The sequence below is a fragment of the Anopheles marshallii genome, chromosome 2, assembly GCF_943734725.1.
Source record: "Anopheles marshallii chromosome 2, idAnoMarsDA_429_01, whole genome shotgun sequence".
NCBI lineage: Eukaryota > Metazoa > Arthropoda > Insecta > Diptera > Culicidae > Anopheles > Anopheles marshallii.
The window spans coordinates 36,184,804-36,200,001 of record NC_071326.1 but is presented as its reverse complement, the minus strand read 5'-3'; the positions used below and the strand labels follow the sequence as shown (position 1 = coordinate 36,200,001).

The window sequence follows — 15,198 nt, the reverse complement described above, 5'->3', positions numbered from 1 at the left end:
TGATAAACTATTTTACATATGTCACATCGCGCCTGAACTTATGCAATTTGCAGGGCAACACTTTAATCATCGAAATCAGGTGTATTAATATCGGAAAAAGAATCGAAGAATTTGAATGCCTTCGTATGTATTTGCATGTCCTGTTTGTTTGTCATCTCCGATTATAATAAAATTGTAGTCTTGCTCAAGTAGAAGTTACTTCAAGGGTTTTCTGGCTGCAGGAATCTTGGTAGATACAAGTTTCATTAAATAATATGCAAAATGCTTAGGATGAAATAATAAACAGTACTCCTCGAATCCGTGAATGTGATACGACCGAGTTACACGATGTATTCACTATCGCGCAAGAAGTAAGACTCGCAACAGGTCTACTCGTGGATAGGTTGTGGAAAATTATTAAATTTTTTACAATGAAACCCTTAAACACAGTACAGTTGGAAGAGAAATGCACAGTGGTGACTATTGTGGAATTCTCAGAGGAACCGGTCTGTGCCAAGCTGGTTGATTTTGAGTAATTTATTTGATTGAAAACGCCTGAAAATTTCTTGAACAATCACGAATAGTTAATTTCCAGTGAATCTTCTGAGGTTCGTTAATCTTTTAGTATATCTAGCAATATATTTGACCATTCCTTTCGCAATATACCAACTATTTATTTAACCAAACGGGCACAGGGATACCTACTCTCTGCATTTCTTGAATATCCAGTTAATACAACGGATATCTATGGTCTAGAACAGTTTAATCAGTATGATCAAATGTGCTTCCACCAAGTTGCTTAGCAACTTAATCAAAACTTCAAACAATAAAAGATTTATGTTTAAAGCCGTAAGGAACTCCACTCACACCGAAATACGACGTAAGCAACCTTATGCACAGCTCAGCCGAAAACATTCAATCATCTAATTAAACGAAGATATCACAATACGATCAATTAGCAAACTAAAGCACCACCCGATGTGGTATGGCACCGGCTACAGTGATTCGCGCCTATCCGCCAGCAGCTTCGTACGTTGTCCTGCTCGAATATATCAATTCCACATCGAAATCCTTCCCTGATGGTGTCAAATTTGCTCCCGAACTAATAGCCCAGCTAAATGCAACAATCAACAACGATTATCTGCGGTGCCGAGCGTTTCTTGCACGGCCATGTGTGCCTTCCAGCAGTTCGCCAGCTTATCGAGAGGCTTACCACCATTTGTCTCCTTTACGGACAGTCGTTTGCTACAGTTTCTCCTTCCAAGATTTCCGATACAAATAGCTGGCACAGTACGGGTTTGGGAGCTACGAAGTGTCTTTAATCCTTAAGCGCCATTAAAACAAACGACTAGTGTCCTTTGCGTTTGAAGTTCTCGACCCGACCAGTTGGAGTTGCTGGCCCTACCGAGGTACCAGGTCATCTTTCTTGCTTTGCATAATGGGGACACATTCCTTGGTAACCGGGGGAGTGCCAGCATTCCCTGAATTCTTGCTAATGGATATTGCGTGCGGTCCCAGCTCCTGTCCGGCCCATTGCCGGCACCAACTTTCATTAATGAAGGCCCGGCTCATCGCCGTTTAATTTCATTCCTTGGACAAAAAGATGCTAAACGACCAAACACCCAGATGGCCATAGTTAAGTGCATAGAGCCACCAGGGCGATCGCCATTTCCTCTTGGGCACAGGTGAACGTACACATAATTATCGTTGCTACACTTATCGGTTCTAATTTATAGATAGAACCTCCCAAAATGACCACTGGGTTGAGATTGCGTTCGGTGCTTCCCTTCTCAATACCGCCCGGATTGTTCGTAGCTGGCCCGACCGAAAAGGAACAACCGAAGCATCCGTACTGGTGTGCAGATCCCTGGTGGAATATGTTTTTGATTTATCTTCCCCACGCTTTTAACTGACTCCGTTCGGTGGAACAGCGAAGCCATCCCGACGAATGCCACCAAACGCTCCAGCAGTGAAAGCGACGTACGTGCCCTTCGTACACCCAGAGCACCCGAAGACTAATGGCTTTCCGGGGGATAATTTCGAAATTATTTTCTCTATTTCCTACCACCCCGGCCACACCCCGCAACCCCGACAAACGCACCCGTATGGTTAATGGCTAAGCAAATGGTGAAAACGCTCTACCGCCAAGGGTTCCAGTTGGGCAACTTTTACATACGGTGCAGATTTATGTTTCATATGACTAAATATCCCAAACTCCGGTTTCCCGTTCCGTACCGGGCGCGCCACTGTTAACGACAGCGCACACCCAGTGGAAACCATAAAGCTGATGATAACGGCGGAAGGAAGCCAATTTTCATAAAAATTCAAATTTGCCTCCATTGAATTTGAGAACCATATGAAAGTGGAACATTTGTCGTTTCCTGGCAAGGTTGGTTCGGTTTCGCCACCGTAGCCCACCTTCGGTTGTGCACGTATTTGAGAGTCTCCTCACCAGAATGGCAAAACCGAAACAAAGAAAAACTATACGCTCAAGCGAAAAGGGTGGCGCAACTCCACACGGCTCCGGGTTTATTTTTGCAAGCGTACATTACATCAGTTTGACATTTCGAGCCGCGTGTCGAACGACGGGTCGCGCCGGAACGGCAAACGAGCCCACGTGCACCACCGAGCCTATCGAGAACGGGCGACCAATAAAGAGTTGTGCCGAAAATGGTACGAACATATCTAGAGACTTTTCATTGCGGCCGGCCCTTTCATCGGCATCGTTTGGTTGGGAAATTCCAGTCGAAAGAAGAGACCCCCTAGTGCAAATAGCTCAACGGCTCCGGTTTGCGAGCTCGTTTTGTTCAGCGTCTTTGAATGAGAATAATGTGCTCATTCCACTACGGGGCTGGGAATGCTTTCTTCGTGCAGGTTGTATAAATTCCCCTGCCCGAATGCCAGAATGCTGACGGGTGGATGTAATTTGTTTTATTCTCCTTATTTTCTTTAAATTGTGAAGTGCGCCCTTTCATCATTTATGATACCGCGCTGGAAGCTGCTACACATACCAATCAAATTTGGCTGTGCAGTACACCGTGCATCAGGACGATTAAAACCCTTGTCATTTTATAATTATGATGCCATATGCGATACACTACACAGAACCGGTATGCCTTCGCGTATTGGCGGTGGAAGGAGATAATTGGCAGAAGCTTTTATTTGATATAATAATGACTTGACTGACTTGAAATAATGACTTATTTGATATAATAATTCCTTCTTCATATAGCTGTATAGAAGCTTTTTAGTCACATAAAAACGATCGAGCCAGCCAAGATTTAACGAAAATGGATATATCTTTACCATATTTTAAACTCTTGCAGTATTTCAGTATGAATATCACAATTTAAAATGAGTAAATGTTGGAAACCAAGTGAACATTTGAGGAACATTCGAGGTTACCTTCCGGGACATACGATGCTTATTTATCTGAGAACGGCCAACGAGGAAAATTGCTATGATTTCCTGAGAAGAAATTTTTTAAATATCTTTTCTTTCTTCAATTCCATGCGAGCATGTCTCAGAACTATGTAGTTTTAGTTTTTTTTTGTCAAAAATTGTTAAAAGACTCACGGCTTTAATCTCTGCTCACATTTTATGTTTACTTTAAAGAATAAAATCTCAGGGCTTTAAGAGTAAATAAATATTTTAAAGTAACTAAGGGGAAATTATTTTATCTGAACAAAATAAGCAAGTATTCTTGTCAAGTGTTGTTACTAACTTAAGAAGTTTGTTAATTGTTTTAATCTTTACCTCACCACGCCGTGTCAAAATCGTGCGATTCCTATAGAGCATCACTCTTATTCGGGTATGGAACAAATATGTTCTAGTCCCTGTGTGCAGTCACAGACATCAGTCTAAATGATCTAGTAGGTTTAACGAGCCAATAAAATGAAGAACTACGCCGTCTTGGCATCTTTCTGATTTATCTCATGAACTAGATCCTTATCAGGTGGAAGTGATGGTAACCTGACGCAAAATGAACGCCAGCGCATGTGTTGTTTGAATGCTCAATTCTAATCGCATTCCGACTGCATGCGTTTCACTTCAACGTATAAATTGTAATCACCAACACCAACACTCCAACCGTAACAACTGGTATCTTATTGTACAAGGCACTACTAGCCTCTGTTTAAAACCCAGTAGAGATTTATGTATCGTCTTATTGTCACAGTTACTTCCTCTAGGTTTACCTTAAAAGGTGCGTCAGATGTGATAACATCTGATTCATTTACTCTAAATGTTGAATGCTTTTGACACATGCTTCAAACCCCTTCTAAAATCTTCTTTAATAACACATTTCTTGACACTGTTGCAGGTGTCAGAATGCCCGAAATCGTACTCATCCAGCCAGGACAACTTCCCTCGAAAGCTCCCACGCTTTGCACGTACCTTTTCATCCACTCAATCATGTAGAACCTAGCATTGCAGGTGTTAATGCTTACCTTCTCAAGTTGATCTCGGTACGGTGTGAAGATGATGATTTGTAAAAAGGGCTTTTTTTACCAATTATGTTTAACCTTTTCTATCAACGTTGGCACAAAACGATGGTAAAGGGTGTTAAACTTTCACCGTACCCAGAAGCGTCACACCGGTAACCGATGGTACCGAAGTGACAATGGCAATATCGAGCGCTGGAGCAACTTTTCGTCCGGTTCCTTAGCACACGTGTGCGTGTGCGTACCCGCTGGCACATAAGGTTTGCAGGCGAAGAAATTATGCAAATGTAAACATGAAACTATGTAGATTGCATTACTTCCGGCGGGAATGCTGGGAGGAACCGGAGGTGTTGTTCGATGTCCAGGCGAAGGTGAAACTCGAAACCTCAAAACCCGCTGGAATGCTTCGCTTACCCCCCCGGGGGGTGAACCACCCATTTGCATCAAACCCTGCGCGTTGCAGCACCGCACGAAAGGCAACGTGCGAAAGGTGCGAAGCGGCAAAGCAAATTGTTTTTCCCGGACTCTTCGACTGTCGAATGGGGGGTTTTCGGAAGCATCCGTTCGTACACAGTTCGATAAACTTCTAAAATTCACTTCCAACAACCGGACGTTCAGGTACGGGCCGGCACACGCAAACACTACCGCACCGGGAAGCGGATAGTTTATAAACCGGATAAAAACATGTTTGCATAATTTATCCCGCTTCTCAAATCTGCTTAGCCGGCCAGGGAATGTAGACCGTTAGCCACTCGGTCCGTGTCGGGTGAAGGGACAGGGCAGCATAGAGCGCAGTGATAAAGGTTAGCCCACCCACTGCTAACCTGGGTCGGTATGGGATTCCATTGACTATTCGCATGCTAGCGTCACATACCGAATGGGCTGAAAACATAAGCGGCCTTCTGCACAAGCAATGGTTTGTTCGAATCTTATATAATGATAAAAAATGGCTTTAAGGATTATCTGCAACGTGTTCTGTTGTTTTTTTCAATCGATACTGTGATCCTTTAAATACTCTAAAATAAGTTGTAAAATGAACTGAGAGTTTGAGATTTTCTATTTCTATAATTTTCTTTGTGTAAATTTACCGACAGAAGGTGATTAAAAAAACGGTTTAAATAAGAAAACTTTTTATATCCAGATCTGGTGTTTCCTTAAAGCAAATATGACTTCACTCAACTGCACTACAAATAACAACGCTACTCACTGCGATGATGGGAAGGAATACGTGTACACTACATAGCCTACTTTTAGGCGCTTTTCTATTACGTCGACAGTTTGAGTTTTTTTCTTTCCAGAGGTAACTAGGAATAGCGGAAGTCTTCAATATGAACTTTAACGCAGGCTCTATACTTTAAGCAGAAGAATAGTTGATTTGTTTGGAAAAATTCATCCAACTGTTGCTTTTTCTTTACTTTTTAGCGTATAAATCACGGAGGAAATCTTCAAGCTAAAGATATAAAAGTGTACAATACTACACGAGCGATTTATTTGACTTTTTTGTGCTTAAAACAAACACCCCTGTTTCCCCGTACAACAAACGCTAGCTGCCGACTGCTTGCCTAGAGCAACCGATCGGGCACCGGCAGATCACAGATCGCATTGTGCGACGGTATGGCAGCGACACCGGCCAGCGCAATACCGACCGAGTCCGAGATGGACGTGACCATCATCGCGTACTCACGCCTTGCGGCCGGCACATCGTTTTGGATGCGATAGAACGTGTTGACGTAGCCGCCACCGCCCAGCAGACCCTCCCACAGTATCAGCACGAAGATGATCCAGATCGACGGTGTGAAGAAGTACACCGCCTCGAAGGTGAAGTACACCACGTTCAGGAACTGGAACACCGCCATTATCCATACGTGCCGGAACTGGATGAGGTTGACCGATGAGCGCGATATGAACACACCGATCTGATAGATCACCTGGTACCAACGGTACTGTCCCGACTGGGACAGCCAGATGCCCGGGAAGTACAGCAGCTCAAACTGTGGCCAATGCAGAGATAAGGGGAAGGTGGTTAACAAACTTTGCTTTAGTATACCATTGGCACCACACACTCACCAGCCCCTGGTTGATATAGTACTCCAGCAGATACACCAGTACCAAAGGAATCATGTAGATGAACAGCGACGGAATGTAACGGATGCGTTGCTGCCAGGTCTCCAGCGGTCGCTCATCCTCTGGCAGCGTGTTGTAGTCGATCTCTTCCGGTTTTTCCTTCGCCTCCTCCGGTTCGGCCGCTTTGTCCGTGTTCTTGTGGCGCAGGAGCAACCAAAACGCGGCCGCTTCCAGGGCCGGCACGACGAGCATAATGAGTATGGTAGTCTTTGGCGTTAGACCGAGCTCCGTCAGCCCGGTGTAGGAAAGCGACCCGGCAATACCGGCACCGCCCGTCCCAGAAGACCAGGTGGAGATGACGTTCCTGCGCGAAATGGAAGACGGGCGGCAGGAAATGGACACACTCGTTACAGGTGCTCATTAAAAACGAATAAAAGCTTTCCTACTAACTTGTTGAAATACGTCGCATACGCGAGGAACGTGGCTTCGCCGAGACCGGACGAGAAGGAGGTCGCTATCACGCCGACGAACAGCACCCATTCGACGGTGGCAAACGCTGTCAGTAGAAAGCCAGCAGCAGCTGCCGCGACGCACAGGAAAATTCGAACACTGCGATGAAAAACACCCATGGGAGAATTGGTCAAACAGTGCAACAACCAAAAAAAAAAACCGGAATCGAAAGCGTGAGAAAACGTCCATCTGCGGGGGTTTTCCCGGCCCAAGACCCGAGGATTCGGCGTGTACGTACTGTTTCGCCAGCGGAAGGAACGATGCAATCGATTTGACGGCCAGGCCCGGCAGAATGTCCGCCAGGAGAATTGCACCGGTCGAGAGCTTGTTGCACGGACGTGCCTCATAGCCGAAGGTAACGTCATCGGCCCGTGCCGTGGTGTTCGCTACGCCGTAGTCGGTCTGCAAGGGAAGCGAAACGAGAGCGAAGCGTGAAAAGTTACGAATAAATCGTTTCCAACCGGTCCATCAACAGATTGACCGAGCTGCCATTTTTGTGCCGGGGGAGAATTGGGAAAAGTTGATGGTCCATGCAGCTGCTGTTCGTTGGCTTCCTGAGGGTGTGGATCAAGCTGACTCATGAAGCAACAATGGGCAAAGCAGTTCAAAGGCAATACTGGTGCTCACTTTTAGGTAGTAATGGGTTTTGCCATGACGCTATGGAACGTGCCATGATTTTGTATCTTTTCAAATGCTGCTACTTAAAAATACAGCCACACGCTTTGGCTTCCACAGATTATACAATAAATTTTATATTTAATTTAGTATTGCAAGAGTATTTAGAGTGACATAGTATCAACGTATAAGTAGGTATACATTCAGTTAGACTGTCATTGGCTAAATATGCAGAGGCCCATCATCAAGAGTTACTTCAATGCTTAATACAGCAATAATGTGATCCTCAGTAAAATAAAAACAATCATGAATGTTACATGCGCCATCATCCGTTCAGGTCAGAGTTTAATGTGCTATGAACGGATTGTATAAAGACAGCATGTTCTTAAAATTTGATCATTTTTTATTGATTTTCTTCGCAGGTGTTGAAGAATGTCTGGTGAAAATTCATATCAATACTTCGAATAATAGCGAAGATACCGATTATAGAAAAAATTCATGCCCAAGCAATGCTCAGCTTCCAGAAGCGTGGATTCAATGTTCAACAATTACTCAGGTACCCAGAATTGCTGGAAAATTTGGAAAGCAATTTGCATGAACATTTCATCAAATTTTTCTGAACACTAAACAACTTTTTTTTAATGATTTCTTCGCTTGGCGTTACATGCATATATTTAATTTTTTTAAATTATTTCAGTTGTTGGTGGATAGAAATGTTTAATATCCACCTCGTCAAATACTTTAAAGCTTCTTCTTTATCGGCACAACAAATTCAAGAGATCTGGACCTACCATTTTTGGATTTCTGTGACTTTATTTACCCATCAGCAAGTCAGTCCTTGCTACGTGCGATTGGTACAGATAGGATTTTGGACTGGTCCGGTCGTGTGAAGATCGGTGCCGCTAACAACATCATTTTAAGAATCGCCAATGGAGTTAATGGGCTAATCGGGTTTATCGGGTACGATCTTCCTACTTACTCTCCCATTCAGGGACTGTAGTGAAGATGTTCGAGCATTAAATTTCAAAATGCAGCATGATCTGAACCTAAAAAGTGTGCTAGTGACCCAGCGAAAATAAATGACATGCTAATGCTAACATTGAATTCCAACATAAGCCCATCAAACCGTACAGTGGTATAAATCTGTGTTTTCTTTAATAACGTTAACGATCAACTTGAGCTAATGCTGGGCCAATAATAGGTGTTGTAGAATTATGCTTATCATGAATACGAATGAACAGCGCTTAGTAAATGTGAGAAGATTCTAGCCGTATGCGATTCTACGACTTCCAGGTGATACAGACCAATACAGTCGCGAAGCTTTCTAGGAAGCTTTTTCAGCAATATTAATTATATTATAATTATGCAAATTTCATGTTCGTGTTTCCAGCAACCGAATCTGTTCTCTATCTATGAAAACTTCACGAAACCTGGATGAACAAAATGGGGGGCACCGTTGCGGTACAACAATCCCAGCTGGACCCATTTACTGCAGATGCACGAAATCAGTAAACCCCACGCACTGACCGACAAACAGCGACGCTCTAAGCAGACAACGGCGTAAAACACCTTTTGTTATTTTATCGCTCCCGGTATCGGTACCACCGACCATAGCGATTTCGGAACTCGAATTTCACCAACGCACAACTTAACAGAACCGGCAAAGGTGGGTGAATTTTTCTGACAATAGAGCTTTAGCGGACCGTTTCCCATGTTCGGGAATGATGAAAGCTTTAGAAAAGGAGCCCACTTTCGGTGAGCAGAGTTGGTGAGTAGACGTGAGCCTTATCAACAGGCTACATGCCACTGCGGACTTGTCAGCTTTACATCATATTCAAACTGTAGAGATAATTCTACGAACAAACCTAGCTAAATTGGGCGTGGCTTTCGCATTCCCATCAAAAGTTTACCAACAACTTTTCTAACAATATACCAAGCTTATTCTTTAGACAACTGGTGGTGAATGTTTTTAAATACAAGCAGTCTTAATTTTTTGTGGAACCGTTTTGTTCCAAGCAAACGTATTTATCGATTATAAAAATAATGCTTTGCAAATAAATAAAATTATTAAATTTCAGGTCTTCACACGATAGGATCGGTGCAAAATCTTATCCGGACCCAATCCCGCGTAACAAGGACTGACTATCCGGCTACATGCTAACATTAAATCTAGTAAGCCAGAAATGACAGATATGACTAAGAAGATCGTCAGGCCAAGAAGAGAGATAGAAAGAGAAAGAGAAAGAGAGAGAGAAAGCATAGGAAAACGGTCTATTCCGCACGAAATCGCAGTCTGTAATCACATAAAAAGAATAGATCCTCAATTTTAAACCACTTTTAAGCTTATCCCAAGCATTTATCGTTCGGTACATTCATTAATGATTGTGCCGTGTTGAAAAAATGACGGTCATTTAAAGGCAATGATCAAAAGATTTGGGTAGTTATAGACAAAAAAGGTCTTGTAGTTACACTCGAGATTCCGTTTTCCCTTGCCATTGGCAACGGATGTCCTCAGCAGTTATCATAAATCGGAATGGTTTTATGAGTGGTTCGGACTATTGCTGACCTTTACCGCACCCATGCATTAAGTCGGCTGTGTTGAGAATGTTCCTAAATGCGGTTTTGGGCATCAAAATCATTTTTTTCTAACAATCATATCGTTCCGCCTTGAATGTTTTCTAGCTTCTATTCAAGCATTCTGACATTGTGACATGCAATATATTCTAAAATCTAATTTTTAAAACTTTTTCAATATGTTTCTTGTCATGCCACATATTTGTCAATTGTTGTCAGCTTAAGAAGTTGATCATTAACTAAAAACAGTGATATCTCTGATCAGCCTTAGTACAACTACCGTACCTGATCGCTAATTTTATAATATTGTTTGAAACATTTTGTAAATCTGTACGATAATCATAATCACCTTCAGGATTTTGATCAGTATTTCGCCAGGAATCAGAATTCATCGTTTTAAATTGAGCTATTAATTATTGCTTCCTCTCCTCTTCAACGTTTATTATTACAGTTTAAGCAACGTCCGCGCAGAAATCATAAATTAGTTTGAAGTTACTTCTGTCTTATCATTGTTGCTGCAATAATCAAGACACACAAGACTATGAATGGAATAAGGAAGTACATTACTTAAACATGGCTCAGATAATAACCGCCAGCAGCAAAAACACGAGAATGGGGAGATAGTAATTCAATTCACCAATTTATCTTTCCAATCTTAATTTTAACATTACGCCAGCTTCTGCTTTGCTGCCACTGTAATCTTATCATGTTTTAAAACATCACCTTTCGCGGTACACGATGTAAACACAGCAACCTCTATCACATTGCCATCAGACAATTGTAAAATCATTGTGATCTCCAATAAGCATTATTAGGGTGTTATTTCCTGAGCGACGATGTACTGCGGCTCGTCTCGTAAACATTCGCTTTAATTTGTCGTTATCTAGTTCCACCCCCTTAGACGAGCAGCTGATAAACTGTCAATCGCACCATACTGATAGGCCCTCGGACAAGCTCGTCTCAAGCAAAACCTTGAACGGTGGGTTCGACCGTTTCTGCAGGCCGATCACGCCGTTTCGCTTCATAAGCGGTTCGGAAGGTCTCGTACCATTGAGGGTTAAGGTCCGGTTATCAGGTAGCAGCAGAAGGGCGAGACATTGAGTAGGTAAAGAATCGGCTAATCAATCATTCAACAGACGCCTCGAGTCATCCCACATGGCAATACACCGGCCAGTTATGGCACCACGTGATGATCGTCGTGACAAGCTCACATACACGTGTTCGATATTAAGCGTCGAGTAAAAGGGAGATTCCCCGTTTTAGAAGCGCCAGCTCATCGACCCACTAACACGTATAACCTTCATAATCGCAGCTTTAGTCCGCCGGTGGCTAGTATGGACGATCGATCAAAACACCTGTGAAGCGTACACATTTGTTTGCAAATAAAGCACGGCCGCTAGTACTACCACGTTCACCTCGTCTGGCAGTGTCGTTCGAAAAACACACACACACTCACTCAAACAGCCGCTGATAGACAAGAGTGCCTAGCGGAACGAACTCTTGGAACGTTCGCCACTCGTACCACTTTCGCTACTCACCAACATTGCACTCTTGGCGTGATCTTCTCCCTCCAGTTCCTTGAGAATATCGTGCGCAGCGGTCAACATCACCACATACCCGTAGTTATTGCACAGTCCCAGTATCCAGTAGGCCACCAGATCGCGCCACAGACCTTTGTCTTTCGGTGGCGCCTGTTCCGGATCGTCTTCCGTCAGCGGCACTACCGACGGCGACGATGTTTCACCGATATCGGTCATTATTTTTATCACACGGGTTTCGGTCGCGGCTAAGGGCACTTTGTTGAACTTTCTTCAAGGCACGCTGGGGACTGAACGGTTGCTATCAACACTACACACACGCGCAAACACAATAGATGGCCCTTTGTTACAAAACTGTATCGAAACGGCAGCTACGTTGGTAAAGGAACGTTACCATTCATTGCCCTATTTTGCTCGCAACCCGTATCATCAGCGCGTGCAACAACGCAGAGTCGAGCCCCTCTGCTGTGTCGTTGGTGACCTCGAAGGTCGTTCGCGGTCAGCCACTCGCGTTTTCCCCTATTTGGTTCAGCAGCAGCACGCGCAATCCGCTCAGACCGAACGCACTCGAACGACTAGCGAACGATGCACACACGCCGTCGCTGGTGGCCAATTCCAATCGTGCAGGCCGGACGAATTGCCGCCAGCCACACGCACACACTGTGCGGCGATCGTACCGGACTGAGACCCCGCATGATTGGGGCCCGATTGACGGACAGGGTGAGTTACAGACCGTCGATGATGATTGGGTTTCGGCCCGGAGGGAACCACACATTATTGCCAATTCTTTCTTATCAGTGAATTTAACCGTTGCGAGATGCTGAAGCCGCGTTTTTAAAGGGATGGTGACGAAAACACACGGTGTTCTCAGTTCACGATCACAAATCGCGCGACGCGGTGAAGCGCATGAAGAAAATGGACTAAAAGACCCAAATTGTTCAGTGGAAAATGATGATCAGGTATACAATTTTTTTCATTTTTCTCCTGTTTTATTCCATGTTGCGATAAACGGTTATTAAAAGCGGTCATGTATTATTTGACAACAATTTAAAGTTATTTTATTTATTTTTTTGCGACAATTTGTGTAAATTACGACACATGACGATAGTTGGTAAGCATAATAAAATTTTAATCCGTTACTTCAACTATTTAAGCTTCAAAACTCTAATGTTGGCTCTAATGTTGTATAATGTAATAACTCTTAAAATGTAACTACGTAGTATGAAGCTATCTAGCTATAAAGGAAAGGATTTAGAGAAAAAAATACTAAATAAAATCTTAATATTAATAATCTATATTTTACTAAAGATGACGGAAAAAACTAGCCAAGAGCTAGTGAAAGCTGTGCCTAAATAAATATGAAAGCTCGTCCATAAATAGATCAAGTTAAGAAGGAATGACAGAATGATACTACCGATTGGTGATCGCTACTTTGAAAACCCTAGCTTTAACTGTCTGAAGGCCCAGCTTGCAATAAGCCTACGAAGTAGTCGATTAAATGGTTGATAGCATTTTAAAATTCTAGAGGCATTCTGTTGCCTTCCGGGCTGATCGTGTCTTTGGACTCGGGCTAAACATGAGCGGAAAGCTTGAACAAGTCAGGAAAAACAAATGTATCTAGCACTGGCAGTAGACTGGATATTAAGAAGTGCCAAAAATCATTGGACAGACTGGCAAAGTATGACGAATTTCGATATTACCCAGCTACTGGGTTACAGCACCTAGAATTAGATGGAGCAAAATCAGCATTTGCCCTTGCGTTATTTCAGATATCTGGATTCTGAACCAGAATTTCGGACGAAGTATATTTACTTTTTCAAGGCTAGAACCGCTTGGAGGTCTTGGTCTGTTGTAGGAGTCCTTTAAACCGCTTAAAGTCGAGCGCAGTCGCCTGCCAATCCATAATCCCGGCCTTTCTGGTGGACTCATCAACGCCGTCACTACATCTCAGATTAAACCTACCACACCTTACGGGCTGGGTCGTCCGGTGTCATTCTCATTGTTCTCATTGAACAAAGTATGTTTTGCATAAATTTTGTTCTCACAACATGGCCCCTGTGCAAAGCATGACGTATCCTTCATATCCCCTTGTAATGATGAATCCACCAACTACGTAAATACCTGCCTTGGTACCCATTCCCGCAATTCTCTGTCCTATTCCTATGTACCAGATCATTCCCACGTTAATCGTGTTTCACTGGTAAAGGACTTGGGTGTATGGTTTGATAGCAGTTTCACCTTAACGCCTCATATAGACTCTATAGTTTTTAACGCTTGGAAAAGGGCTCTTTCTGCCTCGGACTGCCTTTTCTTACTGAAAAGGCTACTTTCTAGAGCTCTTGGTACTATAAAATATATTACCCACGACTTCTCTAACCCAATGTGTTTGATAGCGCTGTTCTGTTCGTTGGTCAGATCTTTGCTAGAGTATAGTTCAGTAACTTGGTCTCCTACGGCTTGAGTCCACAATGACCGCATTGAAAGGGTACAAAGATCTTTCACCAGGTTCATCTTCCACGTTGCCTGATTATGAGTCTTGGTGTCAACTGCATGGACTTGAAACTCTCGAGGCTCACCGCCACCCTTCCCAAATCCTTTTTATTGCTTCCCTGCTGTGTGGTCGTATTGTTGCTCCATCTTTGTTGGGCTCAATTCCTTTTTATGTCCCAAACCTTCGTATTTGTCTCCCTTTATTTATCCCTTTACGCCATACTTCTGTTGGCCGCAATGATCCTTTGCTGCGTGCTTTACGTGCATTTAATTCTTCGCCTCACTTGTTTGACTTCCACCTTTCGCACTCCGTATTCCGTTCCTTGTTACGATCATCTCTTTAATTCTTAGTCCCTCTCCTAGTTCGTAATTCAAGCTTAACTTTAATCTTAATTTTAAATTAGCCATAAGTGTGTATGTTGAGCCACTAGCCAAGCATTACTTAATAAACTAATTTGGAGTTGGTGATGTTTTGTTGGAGAGTGACATCAACGATCAAAGAAAATTGCAAAGTTAACTAACCACAAAACCGTTAAAACAGCACTGGAGCTTGTTGAAGATGGGCTGAACTTTATTGTCTGTACGAAGTTCCATTTTATAACAAATGTTTAATGCGGGCTTTAATGGGATTTTGCAGAAACGAAGCCAATTGTTACAGTGAAACAATTAGCATAAAAAGAACATTTCGAACGAAAAAAAGTTCCTTATCTTAATCCATCTTTATTGCACGCGTAAATAGCTATTTCCACCATTATGCGCGACGAGACTTTATGTTTCATAAGGCTCTTAGCGCCGGCTCTACTCCAAAACATAATGTTAACTATTAATTGTATCCACACGACAATGCAAAAGCAAATACGTAACATTGCACAATGTTTTCTCTGCTTCCATTATCGTTAAACGCAGCGGGCAACTACCATGGGCTGTACCATGAATGGACTAGACACGTAATAAATACGCCGAAAAGCATGATTTATCCTGCAGCC

At 43.1% G+C, this 15,198-nt stretch overlaps 1 protein-coding gene across 1 annotated transcript; it reads right to left on the bottom strand.

Moving 5' to 3' along the window:
• Positions 1-5,983: 5,983 nt before the first annotated feature.
• Positions 5,984-11,941, bottom strand: LOC128706886 (battenin). The gene is made up of 5 exons (XM_053801829.1): positions 11,723-11,941; positions 7,234-7,397; positions 6,936-7,094; positions 6,489-6,849; positions 5,984-6,412 (listed from the first exon to the last, which is right to left on the bottom strand). Exons 1-5 carry the CDS (start codon positions 11,939-11,941, stop codon positions 5,984-5,986), a joined length of 1,332 nt encoding a protein of 443 aa, XP_053657804.1.
• Between the last annotated feature and the right edge of the window lie 3,257 nt (positions 11,942-15,198).

Bases quoted from the DNA above. Each gene is read 5' to 3' on its own strand.
- LOC128706886 (XM_053801829.1), bottom strand. From the start codon at position 11,941: ATGACCGATATCGGTGAAACATCGTCGCCGTCGGTAGTGCCGCTGACG. The intron at 7,095-7,233 runs GTACGTACACGC...TTTTCATCGCAG, and splicing joins TTCCTTCCGCTGGCGAAACA to TGTTCGAATTTTCCTGTGCG. The intron at 6,413-6,488 runs GTGAGTGTGTGG...CATTGGCCACAG, and splicing joins ACTATATCAACCAGGGGCTG to TTTGAGCTGCTGTACTTCCC.